This window comes from Populus alba, chromosome 5, assembly GCF_005239225.2.
Source record: "Populus alba chromosome 5, ASM523922v2, whole genome shotgun sequence".
NCBI lineage: Eukaryota > Viridiplantae > Streptophyta > Magnoliopsida > Malpighiales > Salicaceae > Populus > Populus alba.
The window spans coordinates 12,086,109-12,111,664 of record NC_133288.1 but is presented as its reverse complement, the minus strand read 5'-3'; the positions used below and the strand labels follow the sequence as shown (position 1 = coordinate 12,111,664).

General features: G+C 28.6%; 1 protein-coding gene across 1 annotated transcript; it reads right to left on the bottom strand.

The window, feature by feature from the left end:
• Nucleotides 1–2,402: 2,402 nt before the first annotated feature.
• On the bottom strand, nt 2,403–4,198 carry LOC118045727 (transcription factor MYB44). Its single transcript, XM_035054423.2, has one exon. The coding sequence runs from the start codon at nt 3,811–3,813 to the stop codon at nt 2,734–2,736; it is 1,080 nt and encodes a 359-aa protein (XP_034910314.1). The 5' UTR covers nt 3,814–4,198; the 3' UTR covers nt 2,403–2,733.
• Nucleotides 4,199–25,556: the final 21,358 nt, after the last annotated feature.

Here is a 25,556-nt window from a genome sequence, read left to right as displayed (position 1 = left end):
AATATCAGAGCAAATGTAATTGGGTGGAAGGAGGTTCTAGGGTTAAGCAATCTCTGTTTAAGGAATGATCTGAAGTTGATGGGTTCTCAAGTTGTTCTAATGGAATTTTGCATGTGTATGCAACCTACTGCGATTTTCTGAACAAATTTTGGAATTTTATTACAGGAGGGGGGTCTGGTCATGGTCGGAAGGTATTAATTATGCACCAGCTCTTGCTGCTGCAACTGTAGGGATTGTGCTTGCTCAACGGGCCACTGCAACTGCCATAGCTGTTGCTTGTGTCCTTACTGCTAAGGGATGCCATACCTGGTGTTCTGTATTTTATCAAGTCTCGCCAAAGAACTTCCCTGGTACTTGTCTTTTTCTATCTCCTTTCCATTTGTTACTTTCTTGGCATAAAGTTCTTGAATCCTCATTACTTGTACAAATGTACATGCAGTTCGAGCAAAAATGCAGCCCTCGCATTAACCTCTATATTTCTGGCCTTCCTTCCATCCATTTTGAATTTCCTTCCTCTCTGGTCAACGGTATGAATCTGTTTGATAGTCAGCTTCAATGAACTTCATTATTGATTTGTTTCCCGAATGTTTTTGTCGTGATAGCTTCTAATTCTAATTCTAGGATATTGGAATGTTCTTTGGGAACATGTTTGGAATAGATTCTACAGAAAAATGATAAACAGCAGTTTTCCATCATGTGTTGTTTCTTTCATTGAAACTTCGCTCATTAATTAGTTATAAACTGATAAAGGTTAGTTTATCCTTCTTGGTCCCAAGATGGCATGATGGGACGTCCTACATTTAAGGGAAGTATGAAGTTAATCATCTGTAAGTGTGAAATGGCGTGTGCAGTTTGATACTTCAGAATACTTGTGGTTTGATTCTGAAGAACACTTAACCCAGAGCTCAACTTGTATGTACCTTTTAATTTGTTGTCAATTTACAGGACACTGCAGCTAAAGCTATCTCCATTAGTTGCTCAAGTTTGTGTTCATTTTTGCAGTTTTGAGATAGCTTCACTTTCTAGTTCGTAGTTTAATACTGTTTATCAAAAGAAACAGAAAAGTTCGTTTATTGCTTATTTTCATTGGTAAATGATCAGGTACTTCACTTAAGCTCTTCGCACGTGCCTCGATTCTACGCGTGCTTTGAGTGATCCCAAATGGTCCTGGAGGGAAGATTTGCAGCAAGTTGTGAAATCCAGAGTGATGTTAATGGTGACAGATGACACAAGCTCAAGCACCATGGAGTCAGCACCTTTGAGACTCACACGGAGGTTTTTCGAGCTTCCTCTTTCTTTCTGTTTTTGTGTTTTTTTTTTTTTTTTTTAATTTCTGTCTAGAAAAGAAAACATGCACAGAACTTGTTGGGCTGTAGATGGTAGCGTACAGAAAAAGAAAATGCCAGAATCATAGATACAGACCATGTAATTTTGCAGTAGTAAATATTTTGTCCGATTTTAATCCTTCTTCAAGCTGCAAAGGGTGGACAATTTACACGAAAATCTAAAACGAGAATCACTTTGCCTGAAACAGTATCGTTCAGGATTGCCCTTGTAACGTTGTGGTCGTTGGAAATTCCCAACGGAGAGCATGGCTTTTGCAACTTCATGCTTGGAATCCATAATTGATTTGTAATTGTAATTTGTAAAGCTGCTCGTTATGAATAATACTAGAGGAAATAGAAGCTGACTGCCACAAGGGTGAGAGTTGCTATTTCAAGATTATTTTATTTCTAATATTATTAGTCTTTTTATTCTTACTTATTTATTTTTGGTGGGTGAGAGTTGCTATCACAGATGGACCCTTCTGTGCGCTCTCCAAGTCTGAACATATTAATCCAAGGAAAAAAAGAAAGGTGAGGAAGGAAGCATGTGGTGGCTAGCTGCTACAGCACGCACTGCAATAAAAATGGAGGAATGGAGGGTGTTTGACAGTTTTGTCTTGTCAACTTCCCAACCGCCTCCTTTCACGTGCCTACTTCTTCAATCTTCGAAATCAACAATATTTTTTTCATGGACCTATTTTTCACGTCCCAAGATTATTTTTTCAAATTTGATTTTTATTTTTTTTATTTAAAATAATTTATAAAATTAATTATTTTTTAAATTTTATCCTCCTTCAATCAACTTTTTTATTTGTTATATTTTCTAATGAACTTTAAAACAAAATTAAATTTAATTTGTAAAATTTTTTTTTTATTGTTTTAATAAACTTAAACAAAAAAGTAAATTATTTTCATCTTATTTTTTCATAACATAATAAAACATTAAAAAAAAAACTCTTTTCTAGTAAACAAAATGAGGGTTGAAATTAGGGAAAAAATAAAATAGACATCCACACGATTCATAATAAAATATAAAATAAAAACCAGTTGAGAGTTGAGACATAAGACAAGCTTAGATTAAATCTTAAAATGACCTTTTTTTTTGTGTTCTTGTTGCAAGTTTTTCAGTTCCCTCATCAAAACAACAATCCAGTTTACACAAATGTCTCAATTTTTACCATTTCTTCTCTCTCAACTCTCAAGGCATTGTCTCAAACATCATTTTTCACCTTTTACCCTTACCTCTCCCTCACCCTCTCTCTCTCTCTCTCTCACACGCACACTCTGTACAATCCCAAAATTATTCCCTAACAAAAAAGAGAAAGAACAAAGCCCAGTTCTCTCTCTCTCTCCCTACACTCTACTCTGTCCACATTTCTCACCTTTTTTTTAAGCTCATAATTTTTCATTACTCAATCTTACCAACCCCAACCCTATTCACTGCAACATTCCTAAACCCCTCTCCACTCATACCCTGATAACACATGCCCCCACCACCCTGTTCCATCATATAATTCCTCACTTCCCTCCTTATCATCTCTTGCATCACCGTCATTAGCTCCCTGCTCAACCCAACAAAACCGCATCCGGGCCGTCCAGTCTGACCAGCCACTCCCGGGGTGGTCACCTGGGCTGGGTCCACTGCCACCAAAACGGATGCCAATGAATTGGGTTTTGGATCCTGAGTTGACCCGCCGACCCGCTCCTGAGCTGGACCGCCGACCCGCTCCTGAGCTGGACCGACGACCCGCTCCTGAGCTGGACCGACGACCCGCTCCTGAGTTGGCTCGACGCCTCGGTTGGGCAGCTTGGTTGCTGGATCAGCCCCGGGTAGAGATAAACTCAGTAAGGTAGGTGGGTCGTCGTCGTTGTTGTCAGATGATGATGCCGTTTCAACAGGAGGCAAAACCCCTCCGGTTCGGGCAACGGGGCGGTATATATTATGATTAAGAGCAGAAGATAAACCGGGCGGGCTCGAGTCGCTGACGTCAGATCCAGAGGGGCTGCCCGGGCTCATGTAGAGCCCCGTAGAGAGAGGCACACCAGAACCTGCGCTGACCGATCTCTTGGAGGGCTGAGTATCATCAACATCCAAATTACCATCATACCCCTCGAGATTAGAGAGATTACCGTCATCTGCCATAGAAGAGCACTTGCGTTTGAGAGTGGAGTTCCAGTGGTTTTTAATGGCGTTGTCGGTGCGTCCGTTGAGGAGACGGGCAATTGTAGCCCACTTGTTGCCAAAACGAGCGTGGGCTCGGATGATCCTGTCGTCTTCTTCAGGAGTGAAGGCACGGTGCTCGACCTGAGGTGAGAGCTGGTTGCACCAACGGAGCCTGCATGATTTACCTGATCGACCAGGGATTGACTTGCTTATTAGCGACCAGTTCCTCGGACCATGTCTTTGAACTAGCTGTTTCAGCGCCTCGTCTTCTTCTGGACTCCATGGCCCCTTGATCCTATCCATTTCCTTTCTCGTAGTAGCCATATCTTCTCAATCCCAGTCTCAATTAAAAATATATAAAAATAATTTAACTTCAGTCAGATATAAGATGAGCGTATTTTGTTTTTCTTTGTTCCTTTTCTCTTTACTGTCAACAGGAAGGAGATGAGACCAGAGAAGGTCGCAAAGAGGGAGGAGGGCGGTGAAGGGGGATTTATGGAAGATTATATATATATATATATATAAATAAAAAAGGGAGTGAAGCGGGTAACCGGGAGAGGCGGTTAGAGGTAGGAGTTATGGGCATCGAACTGAAGGCTCAAGGCAGGCGGTTGGGTTTTCGGGACACAGCTGGCGAGGGACACGCGTCATGTATGAGCAGCACTGATTTGCACAACTCGCTCCCTTAATTTACTTTAGAGATGAGTGTCTTGTTGAGGAGCGTCCGCCCCACTCTCTTTAAGACAGGAAAGCTGTGGCTGAGAGTGATTTGGAGCGGTCAATAATCATCTTGTTTGGAGCGTCTGATTTCGATCTTGATTTTTGAATGTTTTATGTACGAAGTGCTGCCTTGTTTTGCCTCTGAGTTAGGATAAGGGTGCACTCATTTCGAAGTGGATTAAATTTCCATTATTACACCTTCCTTACTGCTTTAAAACTCGGTACTTTTTTAATTTTATATTTTAAAAATATATTAAAATAATATTTTTTATTTTTTAAAAAATTATTTTTAATATTAACACTGTAAAATAATTTTAAAAAATAAATATAAATATAAAAATAAAAATAAATATAGTCTTTAACTGTCCCTGGAAGAAAATTTTGGAAAGAAAACAAAAATCAAATATATCTTAAGATAAAGACGGCAACGGTTGGTTAGGCAAGGTTTTATGACTCTCTCTCTCTCTCTCTCTCTCGTTGACTGAGGACTGCCAGCCTGTATACCATTTTTGCGCGGGGTTTCTTATAATTTTCTTCTTAAAAAGGAAAGATTTCACGGAAATTGCTGACGTGGCGGGAACGACAAGTGTGGTCGCCGAATCACAGTGTGAATCAGTACTGCTACATTTCCTTGCCAGCCTGGAAACCTGCCACCGACACTTGCCGGTCCCTATCCGTTCTAGGCTACCATTCCTAACCTGTACGGAACCGGTTTTCCAGAAATTGCCTTGGAATGCACATGCTCCCTTGTCCAGGAACTTTCCCTTCATTAACAAATGCCCTGTGTTCTTAAACCAAATTAATTAAATACTAGAACTAGTATAGTATGAAAGATTGAGAATAGCTGTAATTAACTAACTAATTACAGTTGTTTAATGATGATGTATTGATTGATTAGGCATTCTTTGAAATTGTAGTACAATAACAATTTTTACCATATTATTGAAATTGTTGTTGTTTTTGGTTTGCTTTTTTACATGTAATTAAATCTATTTTGGAATTATTGTTCTATTTTACTAAGAAAATAGTGGTAATAATAATTTAATATTAATTTTTAATTAGTATTATATTTTTTAATAACTAATTTGTGTAAGTATTTAACTGGTTTTGTTGTTGCTTGTATAGATTTTATAGATGATGTGTTATTTATATTGGAAGATGTTTCTTTATTGTAACACATTTCTAGTATTGAATACAATGGTAATAAATGCATGGCCTAAGTTGAATTGAAATTCCTTTTTTTCTCATGATCTTTTGCTAAAACATTGCATAATCAAGGTAGTATTATTGTCTAATTATTATAATTGTATGCTGGTTTTGTAAAGCTTTTTAAATTAAAAATGAAATTACCAATTAGGTTGTGTGTTAAATGAAATAATGGTTCTTTTTTTTAACATGCTTTTATGGAGTATCTTTGTATATTTTGTCAATTATTCAATAAACTAGAGTGCTACACAACATGCATTTTATATTATTTAGTTTTTCTTATTATTTATAATAAGTATTTAGTGTTTGTGTTAATGCTGAATTTTGCATATAAACATGATATCATTGGTTGTTTTCTTCGTTAAATGTTTTAAAAAATACAATGAAAGATCTTGAATCTATGGATAAGGTTGTTTGGACAGGAAATGTTGCATATACTTTGTGACCTATGCATTAAGGCTATTGACTTGAGAATAAGACCTAATGATCATTTCAATAAAATAGGTTGGAAATTTCTTATAACATCATTCAAAGAACAAATTGGTCATGTATTCACCCAAACATAACTAAAAAACAAATGGGATAGATGCAATAAAAAAAAATTAAAGGATATTGACAAAGCTTATTTCTGAAACTAGTATGGGATGGGGTAGTGAATTAGGAACAATCTTGGCTAATGATGAGTGGTAAAAAGAAAAAATTCAGGTTATTTTGCATGATCTTAACTGTTTCATTTGTTGTTGTCATGTTTCTTAAATTTCTTTACTATTTAATGTTGAATTAATGATGTGTAATTCTTTTATTTATAAAATAAAAGGAGTTAAAAAATTCAAACATGATAGTATTAAACTGTTTTTAAAGTTCAAATTTGACTAAATGTACTCTCACATTGTTGCTACTAAATAGTATGCGTAGGCACCATCATCATGAGTTCCTAATGGAAATGATGATGTTGATGTTGACACTAACAATGCCAATACTGATGAGGCTGATGTGGAAAAAGAAAGTGATGATTCAGAGAATGATGGGATTTCCAATTTTACATTTCTCAAATGGTTAGTAGGGTTAATATATCAAGCAATAACAACATAAGAAGTAGTGTCAAGATAGGGAAAAAAAAAAAAGAGATAATTCAAAGGTTCTAAATGGAAAGAAAAAGATTCATGGAGTTGGCTTACAACTACTGTCAAGGTGGGATCAACTAGTTGAGAGCATGCCAACCAATAGTGATTCCGCATCTTTGTATATGGATCAAAAAAGGTGTATTATCTCAAAGGTTACGGGTGAGCTCCACTTAATTCCAAGAGTCATAATTAAAGATGATTTTCATGACTTCACTATTTAGTATCCTAATTTAAGAAGGAGGAGAGAAATGTGGTTTAGTATAGGAAATCTTAAAAACAAGTTAAAATGGCTACATAAAATGTATGAACAAAGTAAACGTGCATAACTGACATTGTATGTTTTTTTTTCTAATGCATTAATTTATTTATTCTTTTACAATATTAGTTAAATTAAATGTGTTATATTATTTAACATGCTTGATACGTTATTTATATATGTTTACACTTGCAAAATATTGAGCTGGCAGTTTTGAAAAGATTAGTTTCCATTTGATGCATCATTGAAGTTAGTCTTCATTTATTTTATTATTCAACATTTGAACTTGTTAGTTGTGGGCATATCTATTTTTAATTGGTTTTCATTGTATTATTTCTTTATTTAAATGTTACTGAAGTTGTGAACTTGTTAAGTGAGTTATTTGATTATTTGATTGATTGTGCTTATCTGTATTCGAATTGTAATTTAAGAGACTAGTTGTTAGTTTTTAAACAAATCTTCTTTTACAGATGTTGTATTAATGCATTGTTAGGTGAACTTTGTTTAATTAACCTTAAACATGTAATATATTAGTGAGTATAGCTATTTCAAAATAAATTGGAAATGTAATGGAGCATCAATTAGTTTGAGCATTAAATTTTAATTCAACCTAAATTTTAATTTTTATGTATGTTGGTTTTAATAACTCAATATGTATTTCTATTGTGAAACTTGGTGGAAATAATAAAGATGAATTGGAACATTTTATTTTAGGCAATTTTTTTTTAATTAATTGGATTGACACATACCCTTAAAATGTATTACCAATTAATTTACACATATGTTTGTCAAACATCACAAAGAAAAAAAGATTAATTTAATACCACTATTTTTTCTAGTATCCTTGTGTTTGGTGTGTATTTGCTAAAATACCATCACAACAAAAAAATAATAGAAAAAGTAGCCTTGTCAAATACCATAACAAGAAAAAAAAAATAGAGAAAGAAACAATTGTTGATCACACAATCTGGCATAACAAGAAAAAAGATGCCAAGAAAAAAAAAACAAATAAAGAAAGAAGAAAACTTTTATGACACAATCTTTCATAACAAGAAAAAATAGGCAAATAAGAAAAAAAAATGAAATAAAGAAAGATGCAAAAAAGGATTACATAACCTAACAATGAATGTATCTTTGACAAAAACCAATAAAAAGGTTGTTGAGCTGCATTTTTTGGGGAGTCACATGTGAATATCAAGCATGTGATAATGTTACATTCCATTTTTTGGCAAGGTCACTTACAATGCATGCAAAAATAGTCTAGAAATGTAAGGACTTGGAATTTTGAAAAATAGAGAAAGAACAATATCTTGGTAGAAATCACATGAAAAAAAAAAAAAAAAAAAGGTTTGATATGTTAGGACATTGAAATATAATTTTTCCAACTCATAGACATAAAAAGTGATGCAAACAATTATTTGCAATGCAAAATCTGTATAAAAATATACATAGATAATAATTCAGCAATGTTGTCAAACAATTTCAAAATTTTGATGCCATGTTACATTTCCTTTTTTCTATACAAGGGGGAAGGCTTCTATTATGTATTATGAAAAAAAAAAAACAATATCACCATAGCAAACATCTTAACTAAAATAATTACTAGCAAATGAATCGACCTTTTATTTTGACGGGTCAGTTATAAAGTCATTCATTCCAAGTCTTTAATTATTATTTTTCAAGCATGCATATTATTTATTTATTTATTTATGATGTTCTATTAAAAAACTATTAGTTTCTTTATTTACATGTCATTGAAGATATGAATGATGCATGGGTTAATGCTATATTTAACGAAGATTTTGATGACGATTACGAAAATGTAATTATTTAAGTTGTAGACCACATTAATTATTGTTGTTGTGAAGGCAGTGATTCCTCAGTAAGGGGTGGCGATGTTGATGACGAAAACAACAACAACAACGATGACAATAATGATGATGATGAAAATGACAGTGATGAGGATAATGAATCTCTTATGTGTTGGTTGAAAGAAGTTTTAAGAGGTCATTGGAAACGATGTGTTAACATGTTTAGGATGAACATAACCACTTTTTTGAGCATGCGTAATGATTTAAAAATGCAGTACGAGTTAAAACCTTCAAGAAAGATGAACGTTATTGAAAAGGTAGAAATGTTTCTATATACAATAACATTAGGGGCTTCAAATAAGGAAGTGCATAAGAGATTTTAGCATTCAAGTAAACCTATTAGTAGATGCATAAAAGAAGTCCTTAAGATAATATGTTTGTTTGTTGTAGATGTCAGAAAACTACTAGATTTTGAATTTAAATATAAGAGAAATTACAATGAATCCAAGATATATGTCATATTTCAAGGTAAGACGTATTTTATTTATTGATGTTGTAATCAAATTGAATTTTTTTAATGAATGTTTGTAATTAATTAAAATCTAATTGTTTTTTCTCATTTAAATTATGTCGATTCAATTGATGGCACACATATTTGTGCCTACATATCATTTGAAAATCAAATTTCCTATATCAGTAGAAAAAATGTACCAACACAAAACATTATGATTGCTTGTAGTTTTGACATGTAGTTCATGTTTTTATGGGTAGGATGGGAGGTAGTGCATAAAATACACGTATTTTTCTTGAGGTTATTGACAGTAGCAGTATAAAATTTTCAAAACCACTAGAAAGTAGTGATATGATATAAATTGAAGAACAACTAGTGTAAGTTTAATATTATGCTTTTTTTAGTTATTGATTTAATGAAAAATTTAGCATGTTGTTCTTAATTGCAGGTAAATATTAATTGGTTGAAGCTGAATATCCCAATAAGTATGAGTAGTGAAAGGTATCACTTACATGATTTTAGGCGTCGTGGAAAACCAAGAGGTCATGGGGAAGTGTTTAATCATGCACACTCATCATTATATAATGTGATAAAATGTTCTTTTGGAATATAGAGGTAGGGAATTTTACAAAACATATTCACTTATACATACAAAACGCAAGTTCAGATTATAGTTGCATCAATAACACTACATAACTATATTAGAAGAAGATCATAAGATGAAGTGGCTTTTACAAAATATGATTGCAATTCCAATTTGTTTCCCAATGATTTTTTACGAGATATTATTGCTCGCTCAAATAACTAACGATGATAGAGGCCTTCACGTATGGATTTTGTACGCGATGTAATTGCAAATAGTTTGATGAGACAATAAAATAAAAACCTTTTCTAAAGGGATTATTCATTTAATTATATATAATAATAATTAAATCTCCAATATTTAAATTGAAAATCTTCAATATTAATATATTTCCTTTTAAGTAATTTCATTTCCAAACCTTAATATGAGAAGCATGTTAACCAAACAAATTAAACTGTTTTTATTTTTCAACATCAATCTCAATCATAATTTTAACAAAACACTTTAATTTATATATAAAAAAAACTTCAACTAAAAGTGATTTTTATAAAATTGCTTTTCCTTTTTCTTTTTCTTTTTCGCTTAAAAAGATCTTATCATAAAATACGATGCTACTTGACAATTTTGTTTTTAAGGATAAAAACTAGTAGGCAAAAGGTACACCAAAGCCATCAAATATTTTCACCTAAACTAGATTATCAGTACACACTACACTGCGGGTTAGACCAAAGCTTTTTTAAACATAAAAAAAATATTTAGGTCATAGGAAACTATTTAACATTAATATTAAATTTATTCTAGTGAGTCAATCTTAAAATCTTTTGACCCTAATTTTTACTTAGCCTAGATTTATAATTAAATCATGTCAAAGTTGGTTTGAGGCGACCTAGTCTGCTTGGTATGTCAAAAGACAACCTAAATAAATGGAAAAAATATGGTTTGACATTTAAAAATAATAATTTAAGATGATATATATATATTATATATATATATATTAAGAAGGCAACATATTGGATTGACCCGAGTTTCATGACTTAACCCACCAAAACTGAACCTGGATCATGGACTCCACTAAATTTATTAACTTTGTTTTTTATACTATTTTTTTACTTAATCACACGATAACAAAAATAGATATTGCAAAATCGAGTATCAACCAAATATTGAGACAATTGTTTGAGATTGCGATAATCCCATAGTAAGCAAATAAAAATAAATTATAAAGACCAATTCAAAATTCACCAAATATTGAAGAATGAAATTGAAAGAAAAAAATAAAAAAAATTTAATACAACTCAATATTTAAGGATGAAATTAAAAAATATATATGTTAGGTGCGGGTTAAAAACCCAGATGCGCTTGCGGCCGAAAGCCTAGGCCTATGCCTGGAAGCCCCGTTCACTTTTTTATTTAAAAAAAGACTTGGGCAATAAGTCGTCTATAATGGCAAGCAACCAATTGTCTATTAGGCTACTACCTAAAATTTGACCACCATGGGGGGCTTAAATTCCGTGTTTCAATTAATTTTAACCCAAAAACACCATAAAAACCTATAAAAAACACACAACAACCCTCAAAACAGAACTCGATATGTCATTCTACAATGTACAGAGATAATTACCACCTCCAATTAACTTCGTTTCAAGAAGAGAAACTCATTGATATAAAGATTATCATTAGTTGGAATGTGGTCCACTAACCTTTTTATCATTTTTCAACTAATCTCTTTTTTTTTCTCTAATTATGAAATTGAAAAATAAATAAAATAAATTTTTAAATCAAAATATAAATTTAAAAAATTTTAAAATTGACCATATTATTTTTTTGTGTTTTATATTTCAGTTCTTACACTCTTAGTTTGGTTTTTTTTACTATAATTTTAAAATATTATCTTCATCTAATTAAATCATAAAAAAATTTAATTAAAAAAATTAAAGACAAAATAAATGATGGAGCTTCACAGAAGTACAAATGTTTTAGTGCAGTTGGGTAACTAGTTTGCATTTATCCATTCGTTGAACGAACTATTTTTCCCCATTTCCTACAAAAAGAGAGGTTTTAAGCTGTCTGGTAGGATCAATTGCGCAAAATTATCAACTCATTGATATCAATAGAATAATGTACAATCCAATTAAGTGCTTGTGTACAACTCAACTCTCAATAGGAAATTTTAGATTGTCTTGTATTAATTTATATTTTTGTGACATGTGTTGATTTAGAGCAGATCTTGTATTATATGTACTATCGGTTAGTTTTTAAAATATTTTTTTATTTGAAAATATATTAAAATAATATTTTTATAAAAACAATTTAATTTTGATATTAACACATTAAAACAATTCAAAAACATTAAAAATTAATTTTAAACAAATAAATTTAAATTTTTAGCAAACACACAACCATTGTGTTGTCAAACATGTTCTTATTATTTTAAACTAGTATTTAAAAGTGTGTATTTTAAAAAATATACGAAGCTATATAAATTTTTTTTCTTAAAATCTATTTTTAATTTAGATTAGTCTATAAAATGATTTGAAAATATCATTAATTATTGAATAAAGAAATTATTTATTTAAATCGTGTAAATATTGAATTACAATTTAAAAGTATTTATGCAAAACTCAATTAAAATGGAATGTCAATTATTTTTTGTTCAATTGCTCATTCTCGATCCTTAAAACTAAATGTCATGTCATCTATCGTGAACTAGTACAGCTTAAATCTAAGAATTGATTTTTTTTTTTAATTGACACAGTTTTAAGAAGGTTTCAGGGGAATAGTATAATTTAGAGAATTTTTAAAAAATTAACACAGTTTAACAAAAATATTATTCAGAATTATGTTAATAAAAACTGCAATTCATAATCACAAGTTTATTATAACCGCGATTTAAAATAGTAGTTCCATAATAGAACCACAATTTAGAATTGCTGTTATTTAGAATCCCCTACATGTTCTCCATGACTGTCGCTTTTATAGAGAGAAAAAAAAACCTAAAAACCACAAAACCCTTGTCCAAACTAGTTTTCAATGTTCTACCAAAACACCATAATCATCTCCCTTTTATCTTCATGAGTATTTTTATTATTTTTTTGTTGTTGCAAATAAATAGTCTAGATAGCCTCTCCACCACCTAGACATCAAAAAAATATAATAGTTGCATTTTTTTTTTAGTTTTATGAGTTTTATTATTGAATTGATAAATTTAGAGTTTTGATTTATAATTATTTATGTTATATTTGATAATTAGATATTTTATTGTAGTTGAGATAGATTTTTGCAATTATGATTTTTTTGATAGAATAAGATAGTATACCGAATCTTTACGTTCACTTGTAAAATAATAGATGCACGTACCTTACCATTAATCTGCTAGCAAGGTTTTAATTAGCTTACTATGTATTGTCAGAATTGTTTATGTTGCCACAGCTGCTTATGGGTATGTGTCAAAGGAATATTAATTATATGACAACTTTAATAGTGGAAAAAAAAAAAACCAGCTTTCAAATCACGATTGATCTTAAATTATATGTATATAAATTAATAAGACCTTTCAATTCTTAATAAATCAACCATTATTATTAAAAATTAAAAATATATATGTACCAAATTCACATGCAATTCAATTTACATATTTGTTTCTTGAACTATATTTTTTTATATAATTTTAATATACTGATATTAAAAATAATTTTTTAAAAATAAAAAAATTTATTTTAATTTATTTTTAAGTAAAAAAATATTTTAAATTGTTATCATTACCATAATTTTTAAATAAAAAAAAATAACCTAGTGCATGTAAGCCGGTATAAAAATTGTTTTGTTTTCAAAAAGAAAAAAGTTATTTTGACCGTTAGCCGTTCATTGGACAAGAGGTTACCATTATTTATTTCAGTAACAATTAATTACTTTACAAACGTATAATAACAAGAGTTTATATGTCGTCATATTTCCCTTGTTATGTATCCCTTTAATTACTAATTAATCAGAAAAACAAAATAGCAAGAAATAAAAAGAATTTAGCGATAAGATACAGATAAAAATTCAACATGAGCGACAACCATTTCAAAGTATTGATGCCTTGTAGCTTGTTCGCTTAATATATACATGTTAAGTTTCTAAGTCTTGTACTTCTCATATATAAATATTGTGATTAATTTCAATGAATTATCATAAAAATCTTGTTAGAATGAGCTTAATATATATTCTGAAATAAAATTAGCACAATTAAAGATATAAAAATAAATTAACGATTCAATTTATGTTGAAAATGACTAGACTAAGATACTAACCAAGTTGTATTATTTTTTTAGATAATACATATTATATTTTTATATTGTTTATAAATTTTTTTTTTGATGTATAGAATCAAGGTTATATTGCATGCCATTTAAAAAATACAATAACCAGCCAACTTTGTCATAACTTTATAAGCCACATCGCATGCATTATAAGCTATTAATGTATTCAATTAATATAATGTATCAAATATAATGTATGTTATTAATTAATTATAAATAAAAACCAAGTAGTAAAACAACATGGTGGTGACAATTAGTTAGTATATTTTTCTCCTACTTTTGTCATGCACCAATACATAAAATCCCATTTAATTAAATGTTCTTAATTGTCGGTAGTAATAGCACACATTTTTTCTCTTTAAAAATGTACGTTCTTAGATTACAAAAACTTAAATGACAATTTCTTTCTTTTAAAAAGTATAATATATAACAACATTTAATGATTTTGATCAAAACTAATTTCTGTATTAAATATATTTTTCTCCTACTTTTTATATAGTTGTATTCAAAAGTGTTATATTTTTAATACTTTTCTAACATGTATTGTTTTTCAAAACTTTTATGGAACTACATTAGAATTTTAAAATACCCTTAACAAAGAATATAAAGGTAATTCTTTTTTAAATTATATTTAAAACCCCATGATCTCTATGAAAGCGTCCCCCAAAATTTGAATTATTTTTTTTAAGTTTTTCCTCAAATTCTATTGAAATATGTAAAGGATTTGCTTTCGGCACCTAGAAATATATTTTCTACATGGTCTTGTCTCTTTCATCCTTTTCTTTTCTTTTAACACAGAGAATTTGAGGTGAACCCCTGTAGACTCTAGACGTGCTCTGCTACCATGTGTGTACTTCCATCGCCATCAATGGAAGAACAATTTTGAATTTCTCTTGATAAATGAAGGAATAATCACAGTGCCACGAACACCAACCGAACTTGTGCTGTTAAGTGTGAACAATATTTTATAAATTGAGAGGATAAATACAAGATAAAACTATAAAAGGCTGAGAATTAAAGAAGCTCAGGATCCAAGAAGAAAAAGCACTTTCGGGCTTTGCAACCTTTATTATTTTTTGTTTTTAAACAGAAACGGCATGTGCGCAAGAGACTTGCGGTCCAATCTTATTTTTCAAAATTTTTAATTTTTTTTAATAAATTTTAAATTAATATATTTTAAATTATTTTAATATGCTAACGTAAAAAATTAACTATTTTACAAAATAATTTTTACCACCTCTGTCTGAAAGGAAACACGCGTGCGCCTTGCACCCTGAGGCGCAGCAGGGAGTATCTATCGATCTAACACATTGACAGCATGTAAAGTCCTCTCTTACGAGCTTAGAATCTGATGCACGTCTCATGTGATTGTTTCTTGGCATATGTGGAGTCGTCTAAATCCTACTATATTAGATTAGGTTGGTGAGTTTTGTTTACCTATTGACTTGGTGGGTCGGTGCTGGGCATAGCTTTATCCAGGGGCATGGCTATGTTTTCTTTAAAAAAAAAAAGAATTAATTAAATAAAATCAAAGAGTTTCAAAATATATATATATATAGAGAGAGAGAGAGAGAGAGAGTTAAACTTAGTAAGAGAGTATAAAACATAGTTAAACTCTATTATTTTAAGAAATAGAAAGAAATATTGATTAAAAGAATAAAAATTCTTTAAAACATTTAGTATATAATATTAATGTCATTTATACAACTTAGTAAGAGAGATAAAGGGGGAGAAAAGAAGTATTACATGATTATTAATTTTATTTTGCATTAGAGGATGTAAATCTAATTAGAGGGATCCAGCCCTACCTTATCTTGTGAAAATGCTATTTTCTTTTAAATGGTTATTTCAAGTTTTTTTTTTTACACGAATAGCAAGCTATTTAAAAAAACCTTTTAACAGATTTAAAAAAACATAATCAATCTATCTCTATTTGCTCATTTATATATTAAATGAGCAAAATTTTTAATTAATTAATGTATTTCGATGTTATCATGAGAGCAATCTTGGAGCAATTTTTATTAGTAATTTTGTTTATAATAATGACATATTATTATTTTTATTTCTAGATTTTTAATTGAAAACTTTTTGGTATTCATCAATAAAAATTTTATGTAGATGAATATCGAGAGAAATAACATCAGTAAATATTACTATAAATTATCAATGATATTGTTTCCGTGAATAATTTTGTTTGTATTGTTCTAATAGTGAATTATAATTGTGACTATCAAAATATATTTATCAAAAGCATGCACTATATATCAAGTTATAAGGATGTTATCATGTAAAAAACAGTATCCTGTACGCATGCAAGACAATTGACTAATTGATTAGAGTCCACCTAACCTACGCACATGCCTATTTGATACCTAGATTAGTCAAAATTTTCGGATTATCTCCCAACCTCCCATTCATGCCATTTGTTGATAACTCATTTAATCTCATTTAACCTGAACTTATAATTTAGATTATAAAATAAAAATAACTTGATTTTTAATTAATTAAGTGTTAAAAGATAAAATTAAAAAAATTAATAAAAAAAATATAAAAAATAACTCTAGTCAATCCGAGTTAATTAATCAAACTTGTAATATGAGTTATGAGAAAGTGATAACTTTATAGAAAACAAATCGAAATAAATTACTATGTCTAATTTTCAATCAAGTCAATATTAAATGAACTTTTATTGAACTCTTATCTCCCAACCTCCCACTCATGCCATTTGTTTTGTCATTTTGATGATTATTTTTTCTCCAATTGAACTCTTATTAACATTTTGAGATAGACGTTGTTCGGAAAGCAACAATTTTTTTTATGAAGATTTAATTTTTTTGTTAAAAATAATTTTTTAAAAATAAAAAATATTATTTTAATATATTAAAAAAATATTTTAAAAAACAATCATCATTACATTTTGTCACTACCCTTTATTTTAAAAAAAATCATTTCGCACAATAAAAACTGATTAGTTTTTTTCTCACCACTTCACAAAGTTACAATGAATTATCTAAGTTTGCTGTTCAGCTTAGTTGGTTTTTTTTTTTAATAAGAAATTAAAAACTTTGTAATTTTAATTTTTTATTTAATATTAAATAATTAGCTTGGTAAAATATAAATAAATTAAGATTAGATCTAGTGAATTAATTATAAAGTTTAATCAAATTAACTGGATTTAATTAAATTATTTTTTTATTATACTAAGTGGAGTTTCAGTTTAATAACTACAACATCAAACACATTTTTTTTATGTTTTGTAAGATTTTGTTTAACATTGCGTTAAATTATGTTTTTTTTAAAAATTTAAAATTTTATTTAGTTTCAAATTAGTTTTTTTTTTTGTATTTTTGGATCATTTTTATGTTTTTTTTAATTCTTTTTTAGCTTTAAATTTTTGGATTTTTAAATTAAAAAATAAAAAATTATTATTTTAATTCATTTACATTTACAAATAAAAGGTATTTTAAAAAGTAAGACGTAACATATACTAATTACTTGCCTAACTAACGACGGCATGAAATCATCATGATTATATAATCACATTAATTAATTTATTTTTGTTTGTCTTTATCATAATTACATTCTAGCTTTCGTTGCAAGTAATTCTAAGCTGCCTTAGGTTGGGCTGTGTTTATTTCCACGGTACAACCAAGTTTATTTTTTAAAAATAAAACTTTTTTTATTTAATTTTTTATATATTTTTAGATTATTTTGATATACTAATATTAAAAATAAATTTTAAAAACTAAAAAATATTATTATAATATATTTATAAATAAAAATATTTTAAAAACTAGCTATTACTAGAATATCAAATATTATCTGATTTCTTATGCAGTAACTAGAAGGGTGAACTTAGGTGCTAAGACGTAGGTCACGTGAAAAAATCAGAGGGCCGCCCAAATCCCAAATCCCACCATCAAATTATGGTTCCACTTTCCTAAAAGTGAGGGTTGGAAATTATAATAAAAAAATATTTTATTTTAAAATGTATTAAAATGTATATTTTTTAATTTTTAAAAATATACAAAATAATTAATTTTAAAAAAATAATTGTTTTTTTTAAAAAACATTCCCAACTATAGCGCCTAACACCCCTTAAATTATTTGAACTACCTTTTGGAGGCACCATTTACGTCTAAGATACAAACATGACAATGGTAACAAAACAAATGTTAAATTATAAAATTTAATTTTTAATAAATTTAATGTTAAAAGATAAAATTAAAAAAAAATCTCAATTAAAAAATAACTCAGTTAATCTCGTTTAACTTGTTAAACCTACGATCTAGATTATGAGATAAAGATAACTTGATTATCAATCAATTAAATGTTGAAAGATAAAATTAAAAAAAAATTCAAATAAAAAAGGACATAAAAAAATAACTCTAGTCAACACGAGCTAATTCAATCAAACTTGTAATATGAGTTATGAATAAGTGATAACTTTATAGAAAATAAACCAAAACAAATCACTATGTCTAATTTTCAATCAAGTCAATATTGAATGATAAATTTAAAAAATAAATTAATAATAATAAAAAAACTCAAGTCAATTTATTAAAGGTCCATATAATGAGATTACGATAATCTTAGTAGATTAAATTTTTTTTATAAAACTCAATCTCAAACAAATTTAATATTAAAAGACGTAATTAAAATTGATAAAAAATAAAAAAAAAAAAACAAAAAAAAATATTATTGAAATGAATAGTGTTTTTTAACGATGTTTACATTAAAATTCCCTCTTATAGTTTTTAATTATTATTTTCTGTTAAAATGAAGAAACGAACTTTTTTTCTGTATTTGCTTCTTCTTCTTCTTCTTCTTCTTTTCTTTTAATTCGTTGAGAGTACTACCCAGATTTTGTATTTTTGGCATGGCGTTAGTGGGAAACAGCGTATTCTGATAAAATGGATTTCCAAATATCTTAAAAAATCCCATGATTGGTACACAGAATTATCCAAGGTTTAAATTAGATTGGATTTTAATAAAAATAAAATAAATTAATTTAATATAATTCAATTAAAAACTCGAGTTGAAATATAACTTAGTTTACCTAGAAAAAACCTAATCAAAACTTATTATTTATTTTTTTATGGTTTTAAATAATTTTTTTTTAATATTTTATAAAATAAAAAATTAAATTTACTCAAATCAACTAAAATCAATGTCAAATAAGATATAAAAACTAAAATGAATAGATTAAATTAATTTTATTGGAGAATGATTATTGTTATATTATCATTTATCAAATAAATTATAATTGGTGAATTAATTTCATGAAAAAAAAATATTATTTTTTTATATATCTAATAATTTATCTTTTTTTATTAAGACGTCACATATTGTAAAACATTAATAAATAAATTGCATGTGAATAAAACCTAATTTCATGAACTGGCTTTTCTTAATTTGAAGTGACAGGAAGTACTCTAGCATACAAGGAAAGATATGTAGTCTTAATCACATCACTGAAAGTAAATCAGCTAAAACGGATCTCAGTTATCCACACCAAAAGATATTCTATACGAATTATCAAATTATTATTATTTTTATTATTATTATTATTTTTCTTTAAAAAAATTTGCCAACCAAAGATACTTTTCGATCAACAAAAAACACTTCCAATAAAAAAAATTTAATTTGATTTAAAAAAAAAATATACTTTTTATTTTAAGCAAAAAACACTTTTTAAAAATTATGAAAAATTTAAAAATATCATATTATTTATTGGTTATATCAAATTTGGTCCTCAACTTTTAATTAGTATATATATTTTGTTTTGAATATTTGTTTTTCAATTTCATCCATTAGAATTTAGTTTTTATATTAATTTTGGTCCTCAATTCTTTAATTATTATTTGATTTTTCCTTATCATTTTTTAATTGAAATTTTTTATCTATCAAATTTAATATTTATTTTTTTTTATTGTTACTTATTTTATTTGAAATAATTTATGAAATGTTAATTATTATTATTTTAATTTTTTTTATCTCTCAATGATTTTTATTTTTTAGATTTGATCTCTATTATTTTGATTATTTATTTTATTTGAGATAATTTATGAAATTATTTTTTTTTTCAACTTTGATTCTCATTTAACTTTTTAATTTGTAATATTTGTTCCTTATTATTTTAATAAAATTAAAAAAATAAAATATTAATAAGTTATTTTTCAGCTTATTTTTTATGACATAACAAAATACTGTAAAATATTTTTCAACTTATTTTTTTTTTACATTACCAAACATTAAAAAATAATTCATTTTTCTAAAATTTATTTTTAAAATTTTTTTTACTTTCCAAACAATAAACGAGTTTTTAATTACTTCTATTAAAGTAAACGTGCACAAACTCATTGCTAAAACGGATCTCAGTTATCCACCAAAAGATATTCTACGAATTATCGAAGCATATTACTTTTTATCAAGAGGAAATAAAGAATCACGGCAGCTCATTCAGATGATTGAACCTTTACAAGAATTGACTTAGAAGTTAGACCAAGAATATATCTCCAATCCACTCGTGCTTTAGATTATGTGATTTAACAAGTTTAGGTCTTTTTTTTTTCTTTTCTTTTTTACTATAAATCATGCATAGAATAAGAAAATATTTGGAAACGTAGCAAACCGCGTTCTTGATGCGCCGATCTTAAAAATAATTTTTTTTAAAATAAAACAATATCATTTTGATACTTTTCAGTATGAAAAAGATTTAAAAAAAAAACTACAATCACACCTTCAAATAGATATTACAAAAAATATTTATTTACAAGGTACGTAACACGACGTAGCTCATAAAAAGCATATAATATATGCTTTTTACTCATGAGGTGTGCAAAAACACATGTTAAGAAAGGGAGCAATTACATATAGGGTTATCAATATTTGATATACCAAAGAAACACCCGGTGGGTTTGTTGACTTCATTCCCTCTATGTTTCTTAAATCACGAACATTTCGAATACGTTAGGTGAGACGTGACCTTTATTAGATTATGATATATAGTGTTAACTGTATAAACTAAAAAAATACTGCCATATTTTTATTTTCTGGCAGAATATAATGTTTGATAACAGCAGCCGTGTTTTAATTAGAAACTGCCATCCTCAACTGACTATAATAATAATATATCAAAACAATATGAAAATAATAAAAAAGTTTAGCTAATTTAATGATTAATCATGTAGTGCTCATTCAACTTATCAAGAATTCATTTTTCTTAAAATAAATTACATTTAATAAAAAAAAAATAAGAGGGCTCGGAAAAATATTGTGGATTATCTTTCTTTTACTGTGGCTTCGAGCACTATTTCTCGCTATTTCTTGCAAAATATTTTTTTTTGTCTCATGAAAACTTTTATTTGTGATGTGTTATTCACTGTTTATGACACTGATTGTTACATAAATTCATACTGGGATCGTGTTGAACATGGTAGCCAAAATAATGTTTGTTTAAAATTAAAAATTATTTTATTTAAAACCTATTTTTGAAATTTTTTTTAATGTATTGATGTTAAAAATATTTTTTTAAAAAATAAAAATATTATTTTAATATAATTTTAAATAAAAAAATATTCTAAAACACAATATTTATCAAACTCTCAAATACACTTTAAAACAAAGTAAATAAACCACCCAAATTAGATTAAAAACCCAGTTGTCGTTCCCTTTATCTCTGATCAACCAAACAACACCTGATCTCATCAACAAACTATTTTAGAACCTATTTGATTTTTGTATTTTAAAAATATTTTTGAAAAAAAATGAATATTTTTTATTTACTTTAAATTAATATTTTTTTTATGTTTTTAGATCATTTCGATGTACTCATGTCAAAAATAATATTTTAAAAATAAAAATATTATTTTAATATATTTCTAATAAAAAATATTTTTTAAAAAAAATCACTACTACACTTCCATACATATATTTTTTCTTGATTTTCCCTTCAACTAAAATTAACTATCCTTTGCTTCAAACCGTACTATTTTCCCTTTCACAAAAAATTCCAATACCACCTCTTTACTGCCACTCTCAAAAGCCATATTAGTCTTGCCCTAAAAAAACCTCGTGTTTTCCTTGAAAAACCTAATTCCCTTTCACTCCCTCTGTCAAAACACTAATACCCTTGAAATCACAGTTTGATCCAAGAATTAATTAGGTTTTCTTGTGCATTGATAACCCGCAAGAAAACCCTAACTCCATCCCCAAATCAATGCAAAAACACACATGCAAATTCAATTAGGGTAAATAAAAACACATAAAGGCACCAGAAATTAGTATGAAGTCAAGTGTTTTAATAGGCACCATCTACCTACGTGCACGCTTCTGCTTTTATTTCTTTATCAATGTTGATCATTGTGCTGTGTGTTTCATTGGAGTTTTTTCAGATTGAGTGTTTTGGTGTTTCATCTATCTTCATTTTCAATTTTGTAGCTTTTTAGAGCTCTCTGCAATTTTTCCTCTGCCTACCTTTGTGATTTCATATGTTCTTTGCTGGTTGTTGATGTTTCATTCATATTTATTTTAATTGAATTGGGAGGGAGGGAGAGCTTTATCTAATTTATTATCCGAGTCTCAATATTTTTAATTTACTGATCTGCTTTTTATAATTTATAATTATGTGGCGGGGGAAGGATTTTATGAGAAAAAAAAAATTGATAATTAAATTCTTCAACATCTAGGCATAGTTTTTTTTTTTTTTTTTTTTTTTTAAGGACATGAACAATATTTTAATAACCCTAATAATTTAAATTTCTAAAAATTAATGGTCAACATTATGGTATAATAAATGTTAGACCTACAAGTAGGCTGTCATTTAAGTACCAGGAGTTGAGTAGAAAATTTTTAGTATTATTTTAGATATTCACCAATTTTAATTGAAAGTATTTTTCACCATAATATAAGAGTTGTGGAAAATACTTTCGCCTCCCAAGATAGGTGAACCCTATTAGGGCACCTTCAAGGATTCTTCCTATAAGAATTTACCTGAGCATACAAGCCCATAATAAATTTGAAATGTCAGATTTATCCATGAGCGAAAATCTTTGTTCTAAGCTATAGACAAACCATTGGTTAGAAACTCATGCATCAACACCTTTAAACCACATCATGACTACATGATACAACTTATCCTAGGTAAAGTGCGCAAGGGTGCTAATACCTTCCCTATCCACAACTAATTCTTTATTTAGAAATTTCAAATAAGACCAGTAAACCTGAGTTTTCTAATGACCCTGAACCAGACAACTAGGTGCGTACCAGCCTAAAAACACCAACAAAGACCCATTACATATTCCAAATGGACTAATGACTTGGTCCAAGACAAAGACATTAAAAGACACATTGAATGCATTGGTTTTGAAGGTTTCCACCAAGTCAAAATTGAAAGGTCCATTAGAGTATCAAGAGGAGATCCTTGTACATTTTATCTATGTACAAAAGGGGTCCAATACAACCTTATTTGGGCCATGAGATGAGGACAACAGAGGAAACAAAATAATCCTACTAAAACTTGAAAACAACATGGTGGCTACCTTTTCCTTTTGTTTTTAGGATTAATGGGCTGCATGGAAGGCCATAAATAAGCCTTCAATTAGTTCTATACTATTTTAGTTCATTATCTTCTTCTCATGACAAAACATGGATTTAATATTATGGGTTTTATTTTATTTTGTTAGCTACAACCCGAGGCTTGTTTGGATTAAGTTATGGGCTTTTTAGATTAGGGTTTTGGGTTAGTTTTGAGTGGACCTCATATAAGTCCACATAAGGGGTTCATTAGGGTTAATTCTTCAGGAACTATTTAAACTCATGTAAGCCAAAATTTTAGCAGCTTGGATGATCATTATTCTGAATTTTTCAGTTTTAACGTGTGAGAGTGATTCTTGCATTCTTCAGTTCTTAAACGAACTAAATCTGACTTATCGAAGATTAACTAGCTTCATGGCGTCATTATACTCATTCCAATAGTGTTGGTGTCTTGGGGCAAGTTTGTATTGTGTCACACTCCTATCAGAACTATTTCGGCTTTCCAGGATCAGATCTCAATCTTGATTGTGGGTTGCGTGACCACGTGATCACGAGGTTCACATCACTAGGTAAAGTGCGTAAAAGGTGCTAATACCTTCCCTATCCACAACTAATTCTTTACCTAGAAATTTCAAATAAAACTAGTCAGCCTGATTTTTCTAATGACCCTGAACCAAACAACTAAGTGGTGACTTATTGACATCCTGCCATGCAATGCACACCGCGTGCGATAATTTTGTTGTAATATACTTTTGTATATAATGAATTGTATTGTTTTTTTTTTTTTTTAATATGGATAGTGTAATTAAGGAAGTTGTCATCACAAAGTTAATTTATAGTCTTGTTATATGCTTATTTAAATGAATTTACCTTTAAAAGAAAATGATATGTGACTTGAATAATATTAGATTTAAATACTTGTTTTATAGAATGACATGATGCAAATTTTAACTCTAATAAAAACAATGGGAAGTTGATGTTATGGTTAAGTTATAGAAGTCTCATATGACAGGTGAAGTATTCTGAATAGTGTTTATATATTGTTAAACTTTTGAGTCAATAATTGAATAAATATAAATGAGACTCTAATGATTTTTTTTTTAAAAAAATTATGTACCATTAAAATTGGTATATTTTGGAAATGTTATTATTTTAGGGTCGTTACAGGTCGTCTATGCATTCATGCACATTACATGCCATGGAGGGTTCGAAAAGTTCATTTGAAATGACTTTTGCTTGATGAGCTCTTTATCTTGTAATCGTTACAAGTCTATCTTTCCATAGAGGTCGCAAAAAAGCTTGATTGCAACATGATTTGGACTCAGTTTTTTTAATACTGTTTGCTTTCAAGCTTTGTTTTTTAGATGTTTAAGAGCTTTTGAGATTTTATTTGAAATGACTTTTGCTTGATGAGCTCTCTATTTTGTTTTATTTTTTTTTAGTTCAGGTTTGATTTGCATGATATTTTATCTACTCTTACGAAGGCAACTGGTTCCATTCTTGATGTGAGCTATATGGTAAATCTTTTCGCTATTTTAGAAAGGATCTTTTAAGGAAAATATTATTGAATGGAAAGAAAAGAACTCTATGTCTGTAAAGGAAGTATGTGTTAATTCTGCTCGTATCAAAACAAAGCATGTCTAGCCTAAAATCATGTAAAATATTCTGTCACTAATTCTGTTTTTAAGAGCTAATTCTAAGCTTAAATTATATAGCTGTACATTGTAACGGTAACATAGACTTAGCTTTATCATTTACAGGTTTCTTAAATTACATTCTCAATTACTTTGTATATAACACAAAACTTCTATCAATAAAACATGTGGAAAATTTTATTCATTGCAATCACAAGAGATATCTGCTTTCGTTATATGGTATCAGAGTTCCTAACCTTTAACGAGTCATAGATCTAAATCGCCACCATGAGCTCTTCCTCTGATCAAAATCCAAATTTTAATCTCAACACCCAACCTCCTTCCACAACAGATAAACAATTAATTTCCCTTAACATCACCGCC